Consider the following 25,437-nt stretch of genomic DNA (forward strand, 5'->3'; position numbering starts at 1 on the left):
TGATTCGGGACTAGCGAAAGGGAGTTAGACAAGATGACTAACAAAAGGGGAATTATGGGATGATTGAAATGGGTGTTAGTTCATATAAACGGGCATTCGGGACCAAGTGGTATAAGCATGGTATGGGACGTGCAGGTCTGCTTGTCCAGTTATATGAATTAACAGGAATAGATGAAGAGCATTCATTCATGCATTATTATTAATAATGTGATATTTGGCTGTGTGATTGCATGTCACTTAATTTAGTTATATCAATCTACTGTGGTAAGCTTTCATGTCCCTACTGAGCTGTGGTTGCTCACCCCTCACCCTATTTAATTTTTCAGTTGAATTAGTGGGCAAGAAAAGGACTAAACCAGTTGAGGCTGAATTAGATAAAAGTGATAGAGCTTTATTTATTGTAAAGTTGTAAGATTTTGGATCTATTTTTATAAGAGAAGTTTATTTTAAACCCTGTTTCGGCTTCTATTTATTTTATTTTCATTTTCATTTTCTCACACACCGGGCGCGGGTTCCATCGACCCCCGGGTCCGGGGCGTGACAGATCGCTAGCCTCTGGTGCTCGAATGGTTCCATTGACGAAACCAGGCTTTGATCTTCCTCCAGGAGCCAGCATAACAGCTCTTGACCAAGTAATATAATTAAACCCATTTAAAAGTACTGAACAGAGATGAAGATTAGGATTACTATCGACATCCATGGTAAAGACAGAAGCCTTGTCAGATGAAAACACCCATGAGAATTCAAAGAGACAGGATACTCAAGAGTCCTGCTCTGATACCATAAAGAAATAGATAAAGAGAAATAAGGAGAATAAGATACACATAATTATAGTGGTTCAGCTACTTGATATAGCCTACGTCCACTTGAAAGAGAGTTGTTTGATCTTATTTATCATGAGAATTACAAGAGGTTTAGTAGTACATATATATATATGCAAAACTCTCTTAGTATTTAGTCCCAAGAAGTCTCTTCCAATTCCAATATAGTGGTACAGTTGAGAACCTTGGTCCAACGGTAATATAGGTGAGTATTAATCAGAGCAATTATTCCAATAATGGCTTTTATCTCTCTCCTCGAGTTCGAATGGAAATTTTGGTGACAAGGACAACATCATGACTAGTATTGGTTACATTTGCTGGTACATTTGGAAAATGGGATGCAAGATGGCAATCGAATCTCACCAGCCATCACCAATGGTGGTAATTTGTGAATCTCATGCTGCTGATAGGAGCTACCTTAATGCACAAGCCTCGAAGAATACAAGTCGCAGAACCCCAGTACTTGTGGCCCAAACTCCCCAATTTTGGTCCCTTCCTGCTAATGGTATCGTAAAAATTAATGTGGATGTTTCTACCTGAGCACCATAAGGCAGGTATTTGAGTGATATTAAGTGATTCTAGTGGAGTTTTGCCAGCTGGCCTTGCTTGCTCTGTTGCTGCAGATTCTATCATCGAAGCTGAGACACTCTGGCTATTTTGGAAGGATGTAACTTTGCTGTTCAACAAGGGCACACTAGAGTTGTCATTGAATATTGTAGGGGACTTTTTCCTCCAGCATGCAAATGGGCTGGGCTCTGTAAAAAGCAGATGATGAAATTGTCCCCTTTGCCTGAGTTCGAAAATTAAGCCCCAAAATACCTCGAAAGGGCAGTAGAGCCTTAGGAAGTATTTTGGTTACCTTCACCAACCAAAATAATGGCAGCTTACAGATAATTTATGCATGCTTACAGATAAAATTTTAAGCTTGGCATGAGAGGCATGTGGCATGGGAGCAAAATCAACATGAGTTTAGCACTAAGAGGAAATTTAGGCTTTCTTAGAGGGAAAAAGGGAAGTGTTAAGGTGAGAAAAGAGAGATTTTGTAGGAGATTTGGCTAGGAAGAGAGAAATGAAGAACAATGCTCTTCTGGCAGCTTGACAGATACTCTATTTGCCAGAAGAGAAGAATGGAGAAGATGGTGAATAGTGCACAAGACTGCTGGGTTTTTGCAAGTTAGAGAGAAAGCTTGCTCTCTAGGCGTGGGTTGTTTTTGTTGGGTAGAAGAGGCCTCATTTTATAGGCGCTGGAAATCATCCCTTCCCAAGAAACCCTAATGGTTTCTACCCATTTTGGCTAAGCTTTTCCCTTCCTTTCTCTTCTCCTCCCCTAGCTTTTCCTATCTTGGTGAAATTTCCTCTGTTTATTAGCACAAAATTAGGAACTTTGGGAGCTGAAGGCCCCATTTTCCCGCAGCTGTCTCGATGTGATTCCCATTCCCAGCCATTTCTTTTATTGCTTTCTTCTCTCTTTTCCATGGCCAAGTCTGATGGGAAAAGGAGTTGGGAAATATATGCTGGTTCGAAGGGTGTTTCTGGCAACTCGCAGTCTAATATTCTTTGGTTCCTTGAATGTTTCTTGCTTGGAACTTGCTCCCCCCATGTTTGGAACCTCCAGCGGCTTTGTTTAATGAACCTGCAGACCTTCTCTACGTGGCTTCTATTTTTCCAGCAAAGGGCTGAGGCTTTTGTGGGCTTATTGTGAAGCTTTGTATGGGCCAAGGTGGTTCATTAAATAAGTGGGCTATTTTGTTAAATATTGGGCTTTTGAGTCAATAGGCTATTTGGGGCTATTTGGGTTATTTGGGCTATTTGGGCTATTTCTTTTCCTCTTGTGCTCACCCACATGTTTGGGCCTAAGAAATGGGCTTGAGTCTCGAGGCTCCCAAGCAACCCGAGACTTTCCATTTCTTGGCCCATCAATGGGCCTCATGTTGATTTATTACCATCCATACCACAACTCACTCAAGCAAGCCCCGGACATTCGAGTGACTTGGGCCCACTTAGGCTTGTAGCGTGGTTGGGTGTGTAATAATGATTTCCTGCTTTGTATGGCATGGCATGTCGCTTGGCATGACACATCGCTTGGCATGCTTTTTATTATGCTTGATGGGATAATTAGCATGGATTTGCAGGGCCGATATATTCTAGCATGACGAATTATTTATTTAGCATGGCATGTGGATTGCAACTCGCATGTGGCGGGTTTTTGTGTACTCCGCTTTACGCCTTTCCTTGATAGAGTGTCATTTTGGGCCGATAATTTATTCGGGCCCGACCGTGAATTTTTTGGGCCTCAACAAATATGTTGGTCCTTTTTTCTGTCGAGCGCTCCTTCGCGGATGAGGGGATCAGCTTGCCCAGAGGAGTGGAGAGGTCATTGGATCAACACCAATGCCCCGATTGATGTTTCTTAGCTTGCAATGAGGACACTTTCAACTTTTGAACAAAATTGAAAGTTGAATCAGTTTGACAGGATCGAGTGGGCTCGGATAGGGCCCTGTCCCTCGACTCCTTTCGATTATGATTTGTGAGGTTGCGTAGGCGTGCCACTATTGGATATGAGACTAGTCCAATAAACCTGGTATGGGAAAGTGTTGTGAATTGATTTGATGTTGTTCGCGCTTTTTCTTTGGACCTCTACTCAAGCCATAGCGCTCCAAGGGGGGTATTGGCCTGGATTAGTTCTTTTTCATGCCTCAACTAAGAGGACTTCGATATTCTTTTGTTCGTGTATGTCAGCTTGACAAGTATGAGCGGCACCTGAGCAAGTAAGGGGAGAGAACAAGATTGTGGTTAGTAATACCCTGCTTGGGCTTAGCAACCTGATTTAAAATTCATATAACCCTCGGGTTGGGCCAATAGTCAATTCAGGCCCAATGGTATAATTCGGGCCAAAATCCACTTCCTATCTTTTTGACCTTATTCGGGCCCAGATCCCTCTTTTGGGTCCGAATGATAAACTTAAAAGTGCAAAAATGGGAACTTAAATTTATCTACCGAAATGATTTATAATCTATATATATAAGCGATTAAATGATAAGTGCTTAATGAAGCAATTAAAACTGTAATCTTTTCATCTAATCTTAACTCAAATGACAAAGAGAGAACCAAATTTCTTTTTAACTAATCCATTTGATTAATCCAAACATATATTACAAAACAAGGAAAGACTGGAGATTTATCTATCCAGTTAGATGATTACATAAATTCAAATTGATCATTTTAAAAGAAAATCATACCATGAAGATGGTAGAGCAACAAAAGTTGAACGCATGAGTTGTCAACTAGTTATCTAGAAATTTATGCAGGCTGATTCGAAAAAATCTTATGCTTTTCAAGTGTTTTTTGAGACGTTGTGTCTAGTTTGGAGAGAGAGTCCTCCTCTTCTATGGTGGAAGCTCTTTATTTATAGGCAAAGATATAGCTTGCAATGATGGAAGCTAAGAAAGGATATTTGGTTTGCTACCCAAGGTCAGCTGATCTAAACCGGTTTGTAGAAGGAATGATGGGATGTTTCTAACAAGAACTACTGGTCCTTCGTGATGTTCCTCTGACTTGAATCCTTTGTGCTCGAAGATCTAGTTGGCAACTTGGTCCTTTTCTGGTTTTGGTGGCTCTTGTACCACTTGCTTTCTTGCTGGGTGAGAAGAGAGTCAAGTCGTCATTAATGGTGATAACCTCCTTCAGACCCTCATGTGGGCCTATGTATAACGATTACCGATTTTGTTAATTTTAGTGTGACTCAAAAGTCTGGGCTTCCTGATTTTGGGCCTTAGATTAACTTATTGCATGCTAACAACCCACGAAGAGACGGGGGCCCTTTAGTTTTGAGAAAAAAGATAAAGGTTGTTGGGCTTGGGCCTTCTTAAAATATGCTTTCTTTTAAAAGTAAACCATTTTTGGTCCATTTACCAAAGCTGGGTACAAACAGAATCTGATTCCAAAGAGGCCATATCTTGCCTTAATCGTTCAATCCCACTGGGTAGGTGGCAGCTTTATTCAATTCTATGTTGTATCAGAAACTCTTGCTCTACCTTTCGGGATTGTAACTGGTCATGGTTCCCTAGGACCGCAAACTTGGCAGCCAATCACTTAGCCAAGTTAGCTATGTTGAGGATGAGCCTCTCTATTTGGGTCAACGGACCCCCATCCTCCTTGATTGGAATCTTGGACAAAGATGGTCTTCCTACTCCCCCAATTCGTAGCGCTTAAGGAATGCTAGATCAGATTTCGACATCTTTCACCTATCTATATCACCGTCTGTTTCTTTTCTTTTTCTGGCATTTCTAGTTTAACTTGTATCTTGTTTGGTCTTTTGCTGTGATGTATGTGTGCTTGTAGTCCCCTCTTAAATGGACTCCTGCTTGTGTTATTTGCTTGCGCTCTTTGCGCCCTGGTGTTGATTTCCAGTTTCCAAAAAAATAAAAAAAGACAATATAGCCACTTACATAAAGAAAATTAATAAAAACAATTTCACATAATTTATAACAATATAAAGTAATGCAAACAAAAGCAGCTAAATTATTTTTGAAGATTACATGTATTGATTATGGAAGGAATTAGCTAATGTAGTTGGACTTATTTTTTATTTCGTTCATTGAGTTGCTGGGACCAACACATACTTACGCAATATCACAATTTTACACAATACTGTTCGAATTCTAGGATAAGTGCCCCCCTCCCCAATGTAATGTATCTATCGCTAATTCTCAAAAGTATTAGTTAAAGAGAGTTATTTCAGAAAACGTTAACTCTCACAGCCAATTTATCGACAATGTTTGAGAACTTTTGGGGCCAGGGCCACTGCAGGCTATATACTGGCTCCGCCCTATTGACTATACATTACCTAGGGTTAATGAATTACGTCTAGATTAAGCCAAACTTGTGTATGTACATATTGCAACTTGTCATGGGTTGTCATTGTGCAGTAGTTGGGGTTAATGAATTAAGTTTTAAGCCAAACTTTTTTTTGGTCAAAGGTTACCAAACTCATATATGCACATATTGCAACTTGTCATGGGTTGTCATTGTGCATTCGTTTTTAGCATAAAATAAGAACAGAGATCCTTTAGAGTACGTAATGGTTGGGTCAGCATCAGACTCCAATTCAAGAGAGTTATGATTTGTGGTGAAGGCTCTTCCACAATGTCAGTCTTGATAGAAATTAAATCATGCAACGCCCAATTCCCCACCAACACCGCACACAAATTGATTTGTTAATTCCTCAAAGCTTTTAAAATAAGGTAGGGGTATGCGTTGGTTCGAAATTGATCCAATATAGATTAGATTATGATTTTTCAAATCCAATCTGATCAGTTAAATGTTTAATCCTCTTTAATCCGATCAGATTGATATTGGATTGAATGATCGGTTTTGACAATGAAAACATAAAAATGAAATAAGAAACATTTAACATTAGGTTTAATCTAATCAAACATATTTATAGACGTAAAATGTAAAATATAAATAAAATGCTAGAGAAAATTATTTTGATTCTATAATATATTAAACATAACTCCATCAAATGATTTAAAATTTTCATAAAATTTTCTATTACAAATACCTACACGAGCAAATAAGCATGAAACTAACTAGACTGGATTGGATTCTCACAAGCAAATCCATCATTAGAGACAATCATGTCTGTTTTGAAAATTAGCGATCCAATCCGATATGCCAAATCATCAAAATCGATTAAAATTGGATTAAATTGGATTGGATTGGATTGGATTGGATCTTGCACAACCCTAAAACTAGTTGTCAGCAGTGTATTCAATCCATATTTATGTGGCGTTTTATGATTTTGATGAAATTTAAAAGTCTGGAGGTATTTAACTCAAATTTTTAAAGACTTTATAAAAGTCTAGTGGTATTTGACTGTGACTTTTAAAAAGTCTTTAAATGCTTAGTGGTATCCAAATATTTAATGACTTTTATGGTTCGTTGGTGGTGATCATAATGAATTTCGAAATAACGCTTGCTTAGGCCGGCCTTAATGAAGGGACTTGGGTTTCACAAAGTCTCATCTTACAGAACTTATAAGTGCCAGGAAAGCCCAAATCTTGTCCAAGTGACTCATCCAAACGAACCCTTAAGAGTTTGTTAAATAGTGAATTTTTGTAGACCTTTAAGGATAAGATTAAGACCAAAAGTTTGGCCAATTCACTAGATCTATGTAAAATGCGGAGAAATTATCGTATGGTACATGAATGTGGTAGCATGGTATATTGAGTTTCACATGTTATGATATTTTACACAAACACGTGGACGAGTTATACTACAACGATGTACTCTAATACCAACTTCGAGCACATATTACATTTGGATGTAGGGATTCTAAATCGATGAATTTAGATAACATTATCGAGTAAAATTATTTGTATCGACTATTACAATTCATGTATACCAAGAATTGGGACAAGAGAAAAAGGAACAAAATTACAATTCAAATTATTCCTTGCAGTAGTGATTTTAAATGTAATACATTTAGTTATTTAAAATACATTCAATCTAACCTGGTTTTTGTTCTTATAGCAAATTTGGGCTTGTCAAATCCAAATAATTCCTTTGACATCCCTCCATCAAACGGAGCCTAATATCATAAATTTCTCCCATCCCACGCATGCATTTATGCTCATACCTTTCAAAACAGCATATATATTATTCTTCTTCTTCACCATTACATATAATTTCACCCAAATCCAAAGGATCAGAAAAACCCAAAATCAGAGATGGGATTTGAAAATGAGCACATTGTGATGCTGCCATTCTTGGCTCAAGGCCATATCATACCATTTCTAGCACTGGCAAAGCAAATCCATCAAAGAACAAACTTCACCATCACCATTGCCACAACCCCCCTCAACATCCAGTCCCTCCAATCCACCATTGCTACCTCATCAAACAACAACACCATCAACTTGGCTGAGCTTTCATTTTGTAGCACAGACCATGGCTTGCCCCCAAACACTGAAACCCCAGAGAACTTGCCTCTCAGCGAACAGATCAATCTTTTTGCTGCTTCTGTCAGCCTTGAAGTTCCTGCTCGCCGCTTAATCTCCGACATCATGGAAAAGGAAGGTCGCCCGCCGCTTTGCATAATCTCTGATGTGTTTTTCGGATGGGCTAATGATGTTGCAGACAGCTTAGGCACTGTCAATGTGAGCTTCACCACAGGTGGTGCGTGTGGAACAGCAGCCTCCACCTCCATTTGGCTCAACCTCCACACCGCTCTACAGAGGAGGACTTCTTCACCGTTCCTGGGTTCCCAGAACGGTGCTGTTTCGATATCTCTCAGCTGCATCCATTTATAAGAGCTGCAGATGGTACAGATTCTTGGTCCAGATTTTTCCAGCCTCAAATTTCACTTTCTACTAATTCTTTTGGTTGGCTGTGCAATACTGTGGAGGAAATTGAACCCTTTGGATTGGATATCTTGTGGAAAAACTTGAGGCGTCCTGTTTGGTCCACTGGACCTCTCATTCCTAGAGAGGCACTCAAGAACACATCAACTTTGGATTTAAGTGTCTCAAGGCAACGTGCAGGAAAAAACCTGAGTTTTCCTGCTGAGAAATGCCTTGAATATGGCTTGATCGACATGCTTCAGATTCTGTTATTTATATTTCGTTTGGTTCTCAGACCACAATCAGTGAAACCCAAATGAAGGAATTGGCTATTGGGTTGGAAGAAAGTGGGAGGGCTTTCATTTGGGTCATAAGGCCTCCAGTAGGGTTTGATTTGAAAGGAGAGTTCAGAGAAGAGTGGCTGCCTCAAGGATTTGAAGAGAGAATGAGCAAAAGCAAACAAGGCTTGTTGTTGCACAACTGGGCACCTCAGTTGGAGATTTTGTCACACAAATCCACAAGGGTGTTTGTGAGTCATTGTGGGTGGAATTCAGTAATGGAGAGCTTGAGCCAGGGTGTGCCAATTGTTGGGTGGCCATTGGATGCAGAGCAGGGTTATAATTCCAAGATGTTGGTGGAGGAGATGGGTGTGAGTGTGGAGCTGGCAAGGGGTGTGCAAAGTAATATTGTTGGGAAGGAGGTGAAGGGTGTGATTGATTTGGTGATGGATGAAGGTGGAAAAGGAGGAGAGATGTGGAAAAATGCCGTTGAGATTAAGGAGAAGATAAGAGCATCAATAAGAGATGATGCTGAAGAAAAGGGGTCTTCTGTTAAGGCAATGGATGATTTGGTTGCTGCTCTTTTATCAAAGAAACAAGAATCATCAAAATCCAGTAACTATTGTGTTAGTAATTAGTTTTTCTCTTAAAATAAATGGACGAATATTTGTGACTTCCAAGTCATTTGATAAATGAACTATTGTTTGCAAATTATGGAGCCAATGTTTTAGGGACTTAAGAATAAGTGCTTTGGAATTCTAATATTAAACACTATTCGTGGATATGGCAAGAGGTTGAACATCATGTCTATAGCTTTAAATTTGATTTTTAAACAAGGACCAAAGAAATATCGAATATGGGAAACCCTAAAAATCTCTCTCAACTCTCTTTTTCCAAGCGGGGCTGTGTGTTTCCCAAGGGGGGACTCTCCCCTCTCTCTCTCTCTCTCTCTCTCTCTCTCTCTCTCTCTCTCTAGCCGTAATGCCTGAAAATTGAGCACACCTCTTCCCATCTTTCTTTCAATGACAAGCTTGTTTGTGCAAATTTCCTCTGGTGAGAATATTCGCAAAAGATCATCTTCACACTTGATCCTCTTCTTCACATGCAATCCTCTTCTTCCCCGATCCCTGAAAAATAGATTCGGTCAATGGAGCACACCTGGGGGTGTTGGCTAAAGGTCCTTTGATGCCTAAGTCAGCTAAATGGTCTTCGGAAGATACAACTTTAACTAAAAAGAATGGAGTTTTCTCTACTGTACAAGAGAGAAAAGCGTGGCCGTGAGAGAGGAGAGAGTAGGGATGGCAACGGGCCGGGTAAGGATCGGGTATGACAATATCATCTCTGTCCCTGCTTCCCATCCCCTCCCCCGTCACCACCCCATCTCCGGTTAAGAGTTTTCGGGGAATCCCGTCACCGCCCCCGTCACCGCTACCCATCCTCTCTCATGTTATTATTATCTATTTAAATTACTAGAAAATACAATACAGTCTTATTAAAAAATACAGAGCTAAATCTGCAAGATTGATAAAGGACCACATTTAGCAAATCTGAGAGAAGCCTAACCAGAACACTAATCACGTTACTTGTGGCATAATTCCCACAATGAAAAAAAATAAATAATGAAACAGAGCTTATCATCATACCCAAAAAAAAAAACACAATTCAAGAAAATTGCCTGAGGCCTAATTTTTCAACAGTAATTGATCACAACACAAGTAAAGAAAATTGCCTAAGGCATAATTCTCGATAATTAAAAAAAAAAATGAAGTTCTCTCCCTTCCTCTGTGTTGTTATATTGCTCTTGTGAGTTCCTTAATTTTGACAGATACTTTGGTTGTTGTGTTGATGTGGTTAATTCTTTACAATGGTTCACGATAATAGGACAATGCTAATTAGATCATGTGGAATTCGGATGCAAAATGAATGAGTTTACAACTCTTGGTTCGGTACGTTGCGAAAATTAGATCAGTTCTTGCATTAATGTTTTTAAGGCTAGTTCAGATGTTGATTTGTGTTTGCGTACCGCCTCTCCATCCACTTACCTATTTCCGCATAACTGAAATGCCTTCTTCATTGCACCCACCCGCTGTAGCCTCGTTCATAATGCGTGGTTTCCGAAGTGCTTGAATGAGTTGCTAGAGCTATGTTTCATAATGTGAGGTTTCATGTGTTACAAATTGAAAGCAGTACCATAACCACAACATACAAACATTTTGAAGGGTTTACATAACCTGCGATCTAATAGTTTGGATCATTTAAACTAGTAAAATACTGGGGTTTTCTCTAGTTTGCTTCAGTGGGATGAACACATGGCCATTAAATAAACACAAAAGGACGTGTGTTCGTCCCACTGAAACAGTACAAATTTTGTTCACTTTTATGCAATTCGATGCTCTTCCAGCCATTCTGCCAGGTTTTTATGGACTGTCTACAGCTGGACTTAAAGATTAAAATGTAGTTTTAAGTTTTCTTTCAAACATAATTTCAGGTATCTATGGTGACTCGTAGAGCTAGCACCAACCCGGAAGGTTCAAATATAATGATTGAATGATGAATGCAGCTGCAGCATATATTACACTCGGTATTTACATTTGACTTGTGAAAAAATGTTGATTTTGTGACAGCAATTGTGTATGTCCTGCCTATTTTCTAGAGAAACTTATGGGATGCCAAGCTCCTGCAGTGGGTGAAAGGTGCAGTCTGAGGGAGAGTGTTTCCAAGAGCCTTCATGACCAATACTAATTCTATGACTTTGTGGAAGTCAAGAAAATGCTTGGAATTAGTAAGGAACATAAGTTAAAAGTTGTTTTCTCTTAAGATTCACATTTGCTTGGATATGACTAGGAATTGTAAGTTAGTTTGAAGTATTGCTCTGGTTGTGTTGTAAATCTATTAATTGTGGATGACTACCATAATATCACTCATAATAACTACCATTAAACACATCATAATATCGTTGTAACCTATACACTAAGGATTGTATTTAGTACATTTATGGGTTGTAATTATGTGTTTGTAACCTACCAATAATGGGCGGTGAATGTTTGTCTATCCCGGAAGCCTATAAATTGTAGGTATCAAAGATGAATGATATACAAGTTCATAGAACAAATTATATGTCTTTCTCTTTCTCTTATTGCTCTCCACAATTCCCCCTAGTTTTATAACAAGTTTTTCTATTTAAACCCTAATAGTTAAATCATTAAGGTCTTAAGTTTTATTATTGTGTAAAAAGACAAAAAATGTCATCCAACGCCCCCACCAAAAAACACGAACTCCTTTCTATTGCCAGATTACTTTTCTTTTTTTCGATCCAAGAAACCTACTATCTCTCATCTTCTCTTCACAAATCCTAAATACGATATACAAATTGTGACTTGTTGGTCGTCAATTGAGGTATATAATGTGAGATTATTTTTGATTTGGGACTCCTCCCAGAATGATTGAGGATGCTGCAATTAAAGACCTGTAATTCTAAGGTTGAGGTGAACTTAGAGTGGTGAGGGGCAAGATAATAGGGTGTAGGGTGTGAGGTTGATGAGTTTTTAAAATTTTCTTTTTTGATGGGTGTGTATTTAGGAGTAGTTTGGGAAGATAGTAATGTTTTCTTAAAAATTAAGAAAATTTAAATTAGAAGTTAGGGTAAACAAAGAGAAAGTACGGAGTTTAAATAGAAAAACTAATTAATATTCTTTCAAATCAGAGTTGCAGCTAACCAAAAGTATTGAACTCTTGCCAGTTACTTGGGCTTATGCCGTACGTGTTCGACATTGTGTCCATTCATTATTTTTTTTTTTTTTTAAGACCTTTATTATTGAGAGTGCCATAACATACTAAAGTCACTCTGCGATCAAAAAAAGCTATCCAAAAAGTAGCTACTTTTGTTTATAAAAATGAAAAGTAAAATAAATAAAAACTCAGACAGACTATAAGGAGGCAAAAAAATAGTTGGCTTTGGTTATGTATATAAATCCTTGATAAAGCAACAGAAAAAATAATGTATGTGTAACAGAGGGGTCACATATATAATGACATTCTTTGTTCGGCTGAACTATTTCCCTCATCTGCTAAAAACTAGATTCATTCAGAGGTGCAATGCAATCATCTTTTTCAAAACTCCAGGTTCGGTTCAGTCACCATCTTCAAAAGAGCTGAAGAACCTTGCCATCTTTTCTGAAGGGGATTGCTGGCTTTCATTTAATGATTCTTCATCTCCCTCATAATCATCATCACCTTCATAGACCAAATGGATCCCCCACTTCTTCAGCTCAACCCCTTTCATCATCGGTGGCTCTCCCCGTATCACACTTATCTTATATCCATCTTTCAACTTAGAAACCAAGGGATGGTGAGTTGGGTATCGGCACAAATGAACTTGGTCTTCATTTGTATTTGGCACTCCCAATAAGTTCAAAGCTGAACGGAAGATAGAAAAATCCAGTATGAGGATCTGTGCTAGAATGTCTACTATTGCAGGGAGTTCTTCTCTTATGTCATCTGGTATTTGCTGGTTGAGAGAGACTACAACACCTATAATCACACTTTTGAGAACACGGTTTTTTGTTTTAACCACATCTTGAGAAAACCAGTCTGGTATCTTGCTCCCGGGCATGCTAAGATTGCTTATTTTCCTCATGTAGCTCTGCAACAAAATTTTCCAAACCTATGATTGTGTTTCACTTTCTTATATATGTATATATACATGTACACACACATACATATATGTTATACACACTGGGAGAGGGAGAGAGAGACAGAGAAAGACAGAGAGACAGAGAGAGAGTTAGGAGAGCACCTTAGCAAGCCTTTTCTTAATAGCTGATGAGCAAGCTGTGCAACCACTTGCATACAACCTTACCAAGGACTTCAAGCATTCAAGTCCTGGAATGTCCACAACTTTCTCACAACTTGTAAGGTTCAGCATCGCCAAGTTTTCCAGGTTTGAAATATCAGAGATACTTTCTAATGAGGTGCAGTTTGCAGCATCCACCTCTTCTAAACTCGAGGGAAGCGGAGGCAGAGCCTTGAGCTTTTTACAGTGAGGTAATAAAAGCTTTCTGAGAAGAGACAGGCCCCTCAGGCTGGCTGGAAGGCTGTAAAAGTTATTACGGCCTAGATTCAAGACTTCAAGTGATGATAACTTCTCGAAATCATCTGCAATTTTACCAGATATATTACAAGCACCGGCATGCAGTTCATATAGCAGTGATAGATTTGAGAAAGAAGTGGGGAGTATAAATTTAATCTCTTCCGTATCTTCCCTCTTTTGATGCTTCTTTCTCATATTTAAAACCATTAAACTGGAAAGCATTCCAAAGCTTTCGGGTAGTTCTGTCACTGCAGTTTCCACCATCAGCAATCTGTGCAAGGAATTCAATTGTCCTATTGAAGCTGGAAGCTTGCAGAGGTGTTTACATTTGTTCAACTGTAACATGGTAAGGTTTTCCAACTTCCCTATCGATTCTGGCAACTCAGTAATATCAGCTTCAGTTATGACTATTGTAGTCAATGCCCTCATGCTTCCAATTGATTCTGGTAATGATCTAAGAAATCCACATTTCCTCATCTCAAGCTTCTCAAGTGACTTCAAGGCACCAATCTCATGTGGAAGTTCTGTGATTAATGTTTGATCTATTTTTAGCACAACTAAAGAATTCAAACCTCCAATTGAATCAGGCAATCTGCTCAAAATTTGACCGTGTCCGGTTGATAATTCCTTCAAGTTTGATAATGAATCAATGGACACAGGAAGTTCTTTGATTCCGCTACCGTAAGTATGAAATTCCATTAACGAACTGAGTTTGCCAATGGAATCAGGAATAGTTGTCAGTGATTTACACCAGAGCAAACTTAGTTTCTCAAGGTTTGCCAAATATCCAAAGGAAACAGGTAGTTTTTCTAAAGCAGAATCGTTGAGGGAGATTTCTTTCAGAGAATGCAACTTTCCTATCAACTCAGGTAGCCCTTTCAAATGTTTGCACTGGTTCAAGCTGAGCTTTTCGAGTTTTGAAAACCGGAAAATAGATTCAGGAAGACTTTTTACAGCAGTGCCATCAAGGAGAAGTTCTTTTAATGATACCATGCTGTCCATGTTGCTTGGCAGTTCTTTCAGTTGCAAGCAACCAGAGAGGATTAGGTTCTCAAGTTTTGTCAGGCCGGAGACATCACTTGGAAGTTCAATGAGGTTTTCACAGTCTCGAAGGTTCAAGTGGACCAATGTATGCAAATTCCCAATCGAGGCATGAAGCGTAGTCAGTTTACTGCAACGCTCAAGAATAAGCTTTTCCAAGGCCCGATTCCCAGATAAATCAGGAATGGTGGTTAGGTTAAAGCAGCCATATAGATTCAAAAGCATCAATTTCTCAGCCACCTGGAAACAACAAAAGTGTATGAGCATCTACCAAACTGCATTAGTTGTGCATAAGAAATAGAAAGGAAGAGACAGAGATACAAGGCAGACACTTATGAAGATCAGTGATATAAATTCTTGCTGGTCACAACACAATTATAATGATAAAGACGATGGATCAGATAGTGAAGCATATACCTTGTTACCGCCCCCATGCCACAAATGTTCTATTTTGCTGCGTGAAAGATCAAGGACGGCAAGTTGGCTAGGGGGAAAATCAGAAGGAAGAGAATTCAGAGGACAACCTTTCCACTGTAACCACTTCAACTCTGCAGGAAGAAACTTGAAGTCGCCTTCCAAATTCAGATAATTGATTTGAAGCAGTCTAAGATTGACCATTGCTCTTAGGGGTTCAGAGCAAATTGTAACCTGTCTCTTTTTCTCTTCTTCAGTTTCAAGATATGTTTTGTATCTTTCTTTTAGGTATGTAACTGCAGAGGTAAAAGTTGGGCCTCTTCGAAAGTTATCCCAAGAAATTCTATCACCACTTGGATCCTTCACCAGCCTTTTCATTGATTCAAAGTCTAGGACTATCCCCTGTATACTTCTTGTTCCCTATTATCAAGGTATGGAAAAATATGTAAGAACCTGAGTGAAGAAAAACAATAATGCATCATCCTTTAGGACATTCAAGCGTCTTCAACATCTATTTTTTTGGTCGAAGCGTCTTTGACATCTATATTTAGCCAGAAGAATATATAAACAATAAAAATAATAGTGCTGGAATCTGTACCTTATCATACTTGAAGACATTCAATATTTCATTATGATCCCAAAGTCTACTACGCATGCCAGGATCTACAACATTTTCCTCTGTAACGATTTGTCTTCCCATGTCTTTAACTTGATCGTGCATCCACAAGATACCGTCTTCATAAACTTTAATGAGAGATTTTGCTACGAGGTCAGCAATTGCTATCTCACCATCAAAACCACAACCTTTTAATATGTCAATTGCATCTTCTCTCCTCATATTCATTGTTACAAATAAACATGCAATGTCTAGAAAGATGCACTTCTCTTGCTCATCTAGTGCATCATAACTTATCTTTAACACATCCTGAAGATTGCGCGGACGAATCTGTTTCAGTTTCTGCAGAGCATCTCTCCATTCCTCTATTCTCCTCTTATAAAAAAGGTAAGAACCAAATACTTCAAGAGCCAATGGTAGCCCACTTGTGAGAGACACAATTTGCTCAGACAGAGTTAGGAAAGTATCTGTGGGTTTTTCTCTTCTCAGTGCATGGTAACTAAAAAGTTGAAGTGCCTGAGGGAATTGCAACTCCCTGACCTCATACAACTCGTTCACAAGATGACTGGGTAAGACTTCTCGATCTCTTGTGGTAACAATAATTCGGCTTCCTTCATAAAACCATTGTCTGTTGCCAACTAAAGCATTTAGTTGGTTTACATTATCAACATCATCCAATACAATAAGAACTCGCTTCTCGTATACAATTTTTTTGATTTCAGAAATGCCAATATTAAGTTCATTTACAGACACCTGATTAGAAGAAAGACCAGCAATAAGTCCGTTTTGAAGTGATACTAAACCCTCCAGCCCTGCTGAAATTTCTCTAACACTTGAGATGAAACTGTGGCACTCAAAATAACCCACAAGTCTATTAAAAAGAGCCTTGGCAAGCATTGTCTTGCCAACACCGCCCATGCCATGAATTCCGACAACTCTAATGCGCTTAGATCTTACATCTAACAACCTCATCATGTCTTCAACTCGGGAATCAAGTCCCACAGTGTATGCAGCAAGACCCATAGGGGTTTTGTGTATTTCAGTCAAAACCATTTTGACTAACAATTGAATCAACTCTGCTTCTTTGCTGTCAATATACATAATCACAAATACATCACTTAGGCCCTTAGGGTGATAAGCAAAACATAGAACGCCTGGGAATTAATTGTATCTGTTACAGACAAGTTTATCTTGACAACTAAAAATCTTGAAACACGCCAAAAGTAACAAATCAACTGCAAATCATGTTATCAGTGATCATACAAGAGGAACAGGACGTAGAATGAAAACACCAATTAGTTAACGGGTGGTCCTCAGAATGAAATCATGTTATGCAGCAAAACACACGAAGCAGCTATTTACGAAAACAAGTGGTTCTCAGAAACAAGCCAAAATCTCACACTTCAGAACGTAAATCCGAATGAAAACGAGTCAAACGACAGAGCGGTGAGGAAAGAAAGATACATTAGCTAATCTTATACAGTATTGCCCAATTTAAATTACTATATTACATATGAATGAACGAATTAAACAAAGTGAAAAGAATACCCCACCACACTTATTTAATTAATTCTTCCAAAACACTTTGTTATATCTGAATGTCGTATACCAAAACCTTAAACATTAGATAACTAAATCTCTAATCATATCTCAATTTTTGCATGGTAGCTAAGCTAAGCTAGGGTTTTGAGGGTTTTCAAACTGATTGAGTGGGAATCTAGTTATGAATTATGATTATAATTTTAGTACTATTACTAATTTAATTCGATTAATTACTACCTGGCGTTGAAAATATACCCAGCTGTACCACCGACTTTCGCCATGGCGCTCCTCCACCTAGAGACGACGGCGTTTTCGTACACTTGCTCATGAGCTCTAAAATGCTCTGCAAATGGGCCCCTCTGCCGTCGAACGTCGGAGGGGTCCACTTGGTAAAACACAGGCAGAATCATCAGGTGCAGTCTCCGGCTGCGCTCGCACATCTTAGCCAGCTCTTCAAGGCACCACCTTGACTCGGCATATCTCGGCGACAAGACGACGATGGCCGCCGCCGAGTCTTCGATCGCCTCCAGCAGACTAGAGGCGATCTCGTCCCCGCGGTTCAAACCTTCGTCGTCTCGGAAGACTCGGATGCTGCTTTTCTCGAGCTCCTCGTAGATATTCTTCGTGATCGTTGAGCGGGTGTCTTCGCTGAAGCTCAGGAACACGTCCCAGCGTAGCCGGAAACCTCCCGCGGTTGGTGAAACGGCGTCGTCGGCGTCGTCTTCGCCAGCCATTTCTGCTTCACTTGTTATGCGTGCAGAGAAATGTAGATGCCAATTGAAGGATCGATAATTTCGAATCAAAGTTGCAGCTATATATGCACCATTCGTGATATAAGTGTTGGACTATTCTTGCCAGTCGCTTGGGTTGTGCCTTACGTTTTGGACATCGCTCCAAACCAATGCACTAGGGTTCTTTGCCCTCTCAATAGGAAAGGTGCTCGAAAACAAAAAAAAAGTAGCCACATAAAAATTTAAGGTAAAAATAAAAATGATAAAACTCAGTAAGAATATAAGGAGGCTGCACTGAGAAGATAGAGATAACGTAACTGAGGGTCCATATACATTCTTTGTTCACTTGCTTTGGTCAACTGAAGTATTTTCTTCAGTCACCTTCTTCAAAAGAGCTGAAGAACCATGCCATCTTTTCTGAAGGAGATTGCTGGCTTTCATTTAATGATTCTTCGTCTCCCTCATAATCATCATCACCTTCATAGACCAAATGGATCCCCCACATCTTCAGCTCAACCCCCTTCATCATCGGCGGCTCTCTTCGCATTACATTTATCTTATAACTTTCTTATATAAGTGTGTGTACTTGCTAGCTTTCACTTTCTTATATATGTATATATACATGTACACACACATACATATATAGTATACACACTGGGAGAGGGAGAGAGAGACAGAGAAAGACAGAGACAGAGAGAGAGTTAGGAGAGCACCTTAGCAAGCCTTTTCTTAATAGCTGATGAGCAAGCTGTGCAACCACTTGCATACAACCTTACCAAGGACTTCAAGCATTCAAGTCCTGGAATGTCCACAACTTTCTCACAACTTATAAGGTTCAGCATCGCCAAGTTTTCCAGGTTTGAAATATCAGAGATACTTTCTAATGAGGTGCAGTTTGCAGCATCCACCTCTTCTAAACTTCGAGGGAAGCGGAGGCAGAGCCTTGAGCTTTTTACAGTGAGGTAATAGAAGCTTTTTGAGAAGAGACAGGCCCCTCAGGCTGGCTGGAAGGCTGGAAAAGTTATTACGGCCTAGATTCAAGATTTCGAGTGATGACAACTTCTCAAAATCATCTGCAATTTTACCAGATATATTACAAGCACGAGCATGCAGTTCATATAGCAAGGATAGATTTGAGAAAGAAGCTGGGACTATAAAATTAATCTCTTCTGTGTCTTCCCTCTTTTGATGCTTCTTTCCCATATTTAAAACCATTAAACAAGAACGCATTCCGAAGCTTTCGGGTAGTTCTGTCACTGCAGTTTCCACCATCAGCAATCTGTGCAAGGACTTTAACTGTCCTATTGAAGCTGGAAGCTTACAGAACTGCTTACATCTGTCTAACTGTAACATGGTAAGATTTTCCAACATCCCTATTGATTCTGGCAGTTCTGTGATAGCAGCCTCAGTTATGATTATAGAAGTTAGGGCTCTCATGCTTCCAATTGATTCTGGTAATGATCTAAGAGATGCACATTTCCTCATCTCAAGCTTCTCAAGTGTTTTCAAGGCACCAATCTCATGTGGGAGATCTGTGATTAGTGTCATCTATTTTTAGCACAACTAGAGAATTCAAACCTCCAACTGAATCAGGCAATCTGCTGAAAAATTGACCGTTCCCTGTCAATTACTTCAAGTTTGATAATGAACCAATGGACACCAGCTCTTTGATTGGACTACCGTAAATCTAAAACTCCATCAACGATTTGAGGTTGCCAATTGAATCGGGAATAATGCTCAGTGATGTACACCAGAGCAAAGTTAGTTTCTCAAGGTTTGCCAAAGATCCTGTGAATTCGGTATTTTTTCTAATTTTTCGCACCTGTTAAGGGAGATTTCTTTCAGAGAACACAACTTTCCTATCAAGTCGGGGAGCCCTTTCAAATATTTGCACCTGTTCAAACTGAGCTTTTCAAGTTTTGTAAGCCGGAAGATAGATTCGGGAAGACTTATTAAAGCAGTGTCATCAAGGAGAAGTTCTTTTAATGATACCATGCGGTCCATGTTGTTTGGCAGTTGTTTCAGTTGCAAGCAAGCAGAGAGGATTAGGTTCTCAAGTTTTGTCAGGCCGGAGACATCATTTGGAAGTTGAATGAGGTTGGAACATTCTCGAAGGTTGAAGTGGACTAATGTCTGCAAATTCCCAATAGAGTTGTGAAGCTTAGTGAGTCCGGTGCAATGCTCAAGAATAAGCTTTTCCAAGGCCCCATTACCAGATAAATCAGGAATAGCAGTTAGATTGAAGCAGCCGGTCAGATTCAAGAGCATCAGTTTCTCAGCCACCTGGAAATAGAAAGATAAAATAATAAAGATCAGTCATGCACATGCATACAATGTCAAAATAATAATGAAGATGATGGATCTGATAATTAAGCTTATACGTACCTTGTGACCACGCCCACGCACAAACGTTTGAGTTTGCTGTCTGAAAGATCAAGGACGGCAAGTCGGAGAGGAAAAAAATCCAAAGCGAGAGATTTCAGAGGACAACCTTTCCACTGTAACTTCTTCAACTCAGCAGGAAGAAACTTCAAGTCCCCTTCCAAATGCACATAATTAATTTGAAGCAGTCTAAGATTGACCATTGCTGCAAGGGGTTTTGAGCAAATTATAACCTCTCTTTTTTTCTCTGCTTTATTTTGGTGATGTGCTTTGTATCTTTCCTTAACGTATGTAACTGCAGAGGTAAAAGTTGGGCCTCTTCGAAAGTTATTCCAAGAAATTCTGTCACCACCCGGATCCCTCACCTTCATTGTCCTTGATTCGAAGTCTAGGACTATCCCTTGTATATGTCTTGTTCCTTATTGTCGAGTAGGTATGAATATGTATAAACAATAAAAATTATTAGAATAAAATTTATCATGCTCGAATCTTTACCTTATCATCCTTGAAGACATTCATGATTTCATCACGATCCCACAGTCTAGTGCGCATGCCGGGATCCAAAAGGTTTTCGTCTCTAACAATTTGCCTTCCCATGTCCCTAATCTGATCATGCATCCACAGTGTACTGTCTTCAGTGATCTTAATAAGTGACTTTGCTGTGAGGTCAGAAATGGCTATCCAGCCCGCAAAACCACAACCCTTCAATATGTTAATTGCATCTTCTCTCTTCATGTTCATCTTTACAAATAAACATGCAATTTCTAGGAAGATATACTTGTTTGGCTTGTCTAGTGCGTCATAACTTATCTTTAGCACATCATGAAGATCACCTGGACGAATCTTGCTCAGCTTCTGCAGAGCTTCTCTCCAGTCCTCTATCTTCCTCTTATCAAAGAGGTAAGAACCAAACACTTCAAGAGCCAATCATAAAGAGAGAGAGAGAGAGAGAGAGAGAGAGAGAGAGAGAGTGAATGAGTGAGAGTGTGTGTGTATGATGAAATAACAGAGAGTGAGTAAGAGACAGAGCAATTGGCAGAATTGAGTTTGCCTTTTGTTGTTAATAAGATATATTCATGTTGTGCCCAAAGATGTTTATGAACATCCACACAATTAACAATCTTTTTTAATGCTTTCTCTTGAATGTCCATAAATTAATGACAATCTCTTGTATATGAGACTCCCATCTCTATGAATAGTCTATAAGAAATGACAGTAGAGCAAAAAAAATAAATAAATAAATAAAAATAGAACTCCAAACAATAGGTCATTTCTCAAATGACTTGAAAGTTACAAAGATGCTTTCATTTCTCTTCAAGAGAAAAACCTAATTACTAACAATGGAGTTACTGGATTTTGATGATTCTTGTCTCTTTGATAAAAGAGCAGCAACAAAATCATCCATTGCCTTAACAGAACACCCTTTTTCTTCATCATCATCTTTTATTGATGCTCTTATCTTCTCCTTAATCACAGCAGCATTTTTCCTCATCTCTCCTCCTTTCCCGCTTTCATCCATCACCAGATCAATCACACCCTTCACCTCCTCCCCAACAATTTTGCTCTGCACACCCCTTGTCAGCTCCACACTCACACCCATCTCCTCCTCCAACATCTTGGAATTATAAGCCTGCTCTGCTGCCAATGGCCACCCAACAATTGGCACACCCTGGTTCAAGCTCTCCATCACTGAATTCCACCCACAATGACTCACAAACACCCTTGTGGATTTGTGTGACAAAATCTCCAACTGAGGTGCCCAACTGTGCACCAACAACCCTTGTTGGCTTTTGATCATTCTCTCTTCAAACCCTTGAGGCAACCACTCTGCTCTGAACTCTCCTTTCAAATCAAACCCAACAGGAGGCCTTATGACCCAAATGAAAGCCCTTCCACTTTCTTCCAACCCAATAGCCAATTCCTTCATTTGAGTTTCACTGATTGTGTTCTGAGAACCAAAAGAAATATAAATAACAGAATCTGAACCATGTGAATCGAGCCATTCAAGGCATTTCTCAGCAGGAAAACTCAGTTTTTTTCCTGCACGTTGCCTTGAGACACTTACATCCGAAGTGGATGAGTTCTTGAGTGCCTCTCTAGGAATGAGAGGCCCAATGGACCAAACAGGAAGCCTCACGTAATTCCTCAAGATATCCAATCCAAAGGGTTCAATTTCCTCCACAGTATTACACAGCCAACCAAAAGATTTAGCAGAAAGTGAAATTTGGGGCTGGAAAAATCTTGACCAAGAATCTGTACCATCTGCAGCTCTTAAAAATGGATGCAGCTGAGAGATATCGAAACGGCACCGTTCTGGGAACCCGGGCAGGGTGAAGAAGTCCCTGTGTGTAGAGCGGTGTGGGAGGTTAAGCCAAGTGGAGACGAAGGCTGCGGTGCCATAAGCACCACTTGTGGTGAAGCTCACATTGACAGTGCCTAAGCTGTCTGCAACATCATTAGCCCATCCGAAAAACACATCGGAGATTACGCAAAGCGGAGGGCGGCCTTCTTTTTCGATGATGCTGGAGATCAGGCGGCGAGCAGGAGTTTCAAGGCTGAGGGATGCAGCAAAAAGATTGATCATTTTGTTGAGAGGCAGGTTCTCTGTGGTTTCAGTGTTTGGGGGCAAGCCATGGTCTGTGCTACAAAATGGAAGCTCAGCCAAGTGGATGGTGTTGTTGTTTGATGAGGTGGCAATGGTGGATTGGAGGGACTGGATGTTGAGGGGGGTGCAGGCAATGGTGATGGTGAAGTTTGTTCTTTGCTGGATTTGCTTTGCTAGTGCTAGAAATGGTATGAGATGGCCTTGAGCCATGAATGGCAGCATCACAATATGCTCATTTTCAAATCCCATCTCTGATTTTAGTCTCTGGGATTTTCTGTTTATTTGGATTTGGCTGAGAATTATATGGAATGGTGAAGAAGAAGAGGAAGAATAATACATGTGTTCTAAAAGGTATGGCCATAAACGCATAGGATGGGTGAATCATATGATATTCGGCTCGTTTTGGATAGAGCGAAAATATCAACTGAAACCTTATATGCTCGTAGCGAAAAATATCAACTTCGTTGTTTATTCGTATTAAAACACGTGATTTGTGTACAGTATTGGTGGGGAATTTAAATCGGAATTGTCCTCTGCATACCGTTGATTGGATTTCTCTATAGACTGACGTGGTGGAACAGCCTTCAACAATCACAACTCTCTTGAATTGGCCCAACCACGTTACACACTGAAGGGATGTCTTTTAAAATGCTTAACAGCTAATGCATTCAAAGGTTGCATGACAAAAGAGGAAGGTGTGATGTCGGAGAAAAATTTAGTTCAAACGGAGAGGATGACATTGTTTTGTTATTCTCAATTAATTACATAGAAATATTATTATATGTATCATAGTGTTGTCATATTTCTTATGATGTTGAACATCTATTTTTCTTTTTCATTTTCATAAAGAACACATGAACTTTCTACCTCTTCTTTGACAAATGACAACCGATGAAAAATAATATTATTAGACATTGGTGTTCAATTCAATACAAGATGAAAAACAAAATAATCTACGCCAAGTCCACTCTCTCTCAAGATTAGTGTCGTGTCTGTGTGTGAGTTTTGGTGGAGGCCAAGTTACAATATGTACATACACAAATTTGGCTCAATACTGACTTGATGACCACCCATGGCCACGGACGGAATTAGGATTTTAAATATAATAGGCCAAAATATAAAGAACAAACTTTAGTTTGACTGATTAAATTTAACATACCATACACTTGTTTGGAGGGCCATTAATGTAAATATGAGAGTTTTCTTGCAATATGTATATACAATGGCATGTTATTGTACATATGTTTGAAACTACAGAGGTGACAGCGCCCTCTTGCCCATTGCCATCCTTCATCACATAGACCACATCAACCCAGTTCATTTAACCCTAATGTGCAGTCAATAGTCATTCTCTTTGTTGAAGGTTTTTTTTTTTTTTTTTTTTTTTTGTTGTGGTGGGAGCTCTTTGGCATGCAAAGTAGCCTACATAATACATAGAAAAATTGTTGTTAGTGGATGGAAGTTATCAATAAATATGGAAGCTATGGGCCTTTTGAGATCATAATAATAATAATTATTATTTTTAATACAAATGATACTCTGTTTTAATCTAATCTAAATTATGAGAGGAGAATTCAAACTTGGGTGCAGAGTAGGGAGACATCTGTTTTAAACTTAGCTAAGTCCATGTATACGAGATAATTTTTCAAAAAGACTATAATGCTCAAATTAGTATTCAAATACTAAGAAAGGAAGTATGAAGTGTGATACCTTGAAAATTATCTTTTATCCCCATGTATTATGTATGCATATCTTTTCATCTCCTATAGGTGGAATTTTAACTTCTGCTAACTCCCATACATAGTAGGATTAACCATCGTTCTAGCAACATCTAATGTTGGACTTGGAATAACCCCTTGGGATTAGGGCCGGACCAGAGGCAAGGCAGGCCATGCCCATGCCTCATCTTGGACCACACTCCTTTTGATCCAACTCCTTTTTCTTGGAAGAGGGGCCTTTTGAGCTCAGATTCATTTAGTTAGCACCCATTACTATCTTATGTTGTGAAAATTATTGCAAGCGCACAATCCGTACAAGTAATATTGAAATAAGTGAAGTGTTGTTTCCATGAAAACTGTACTTTCCTATTAATTACCAATTATGATTAATTACAAAGTTTATTTGAACAATTGATTAAGGAGAGTGATTTATCTATTTAAATTAAATTAAAACGAATATGAAAAATAACAATCTAAGTAACGATTTAGAAAATCAAGTTGAGGAGACACTAGACCATCTGATTTCACCATAACCAATTTCACTTAATTCATATAGCCAAATACTACCCATTTTGACAGTTGGTTTCTCTTAATTTATTCGATGTCCAATCTCGAGCTCAACCAAAAGTATTCTCAATTAACAATTCATTCTCTCTTGAGCAACGAATTTAGAAAATCAAGAATCCATTAAGTTCTATGAGAGCCTGCTATTAGAGTTTGTATAGGAAAAATACACTTGCATTTAGTCCCATATTGGAAGGGAGTTGTTTCCTTCCATGGTTTATAAGCACCAACACTTTAGAAATACTAATAGGGTATGGGTCTAGTGGAGGCAAAGTTAGGCCTTATCATGGTTT

At 39.2% G+C, this 25,437-nt stretch overlaps 1 protein-coding gene and 3 pseudogenes across 2 annotated transcripts; 1 reads left to right on the top strand and 3 right to left on the bottom strand.

Moving 5' to 3' along the window:
• Positions 1–7,552: 7,552 nt before the first annotated feature.
• LOC103322544 (UDP-glycosyltransferase 92A1 pseudogene) lies at positions 7,553–9,080 on the top strand (annotated as a pseudogene).
• Positions 9,081–12,371: 3,291 nt separating this feature from the next.
• On the bottom strand, positions 12,372–18,061 carry LOC103322517 (uncharacterized). The gene is made up of 5 exons (XM_008224445.3): positions 17,382–18,061; positions 15,585–16,689; positions 14,990–15,406; positions 13,238–14,812; positions 12,372–13,084 (listed from the first exon to the last, which is right to left on the bottom strand). Exons 1-5 carry the CDS (start codon positions 17,876–17,878, stop codon positions 12,572–12,574), a joined length of 4,107 nt encoding a protein of 1,368 aa, XP_008222667.2. The 5' UTR covers positions 17,879–18,061; the 3' UTR covers positions 12,372–12,571.
• A 187-nt stretch (positions 18,062–18,248) lies between these two features.
• Positions 18,249–21,184, bottom strand: LOC103322543 (uncharacterized; annotated as a pseudogene).
• A 110-nt stretch (positions 21,185–21,294) lies between these two features.
• Positions 21,295–23,301, bottom strand: LOC103322516 (UDP-glycosyltransferase 92A1 pseudogene; annotated as a pseudogene). The gene has a single exon (XR_016123564.1). The product of XR_016123564.1 is annotated as a UDP-glycosyltransferase 92A1 pseudogene (transcript).
• Positions 23,302–25,437: the final 2,136 nt, after the last annotated feature.

Source organism: Prunus mume, linkage group LG2, assembly GCF_029339155.1.
Source record: "Prunus mume cultivar Tortuosa linkage group LG2, ASM2933915v1, whole genome shotgun sequence".
NCBI classification, from domain to species: Eukaryota; Viridiplantae; Streptophyta; class Magnoliopsida; order Rosales; family Rosaceae; genus Prunus; species Prunus mume.

Bases quoted from the DNA above. Each gene is read 5' to 3' on its own strand.
- LOC103322517 (XM_008224445.3), bottom strand. From the start codon at position 17,878: ATGGCTGGCGAAGACGACGCCGACGACGCCGTTTCACCAACCGCGGGA. The intron at 14,813-14,989 runs GTATATGCTTCA...TGTTGTTTCCAG, and splicing joins GGCATGGGGGCGGTAACAAG to GTGGCTGAGAAATTGATGCT. The intron at 13,085-13,237 runs GTGCTCTCCTAA...ATTTTGTTGCAG, and splicing joins TTAAGAAAAGGCTTGCTAAG to AGCTACATGAGGAAAATAAG.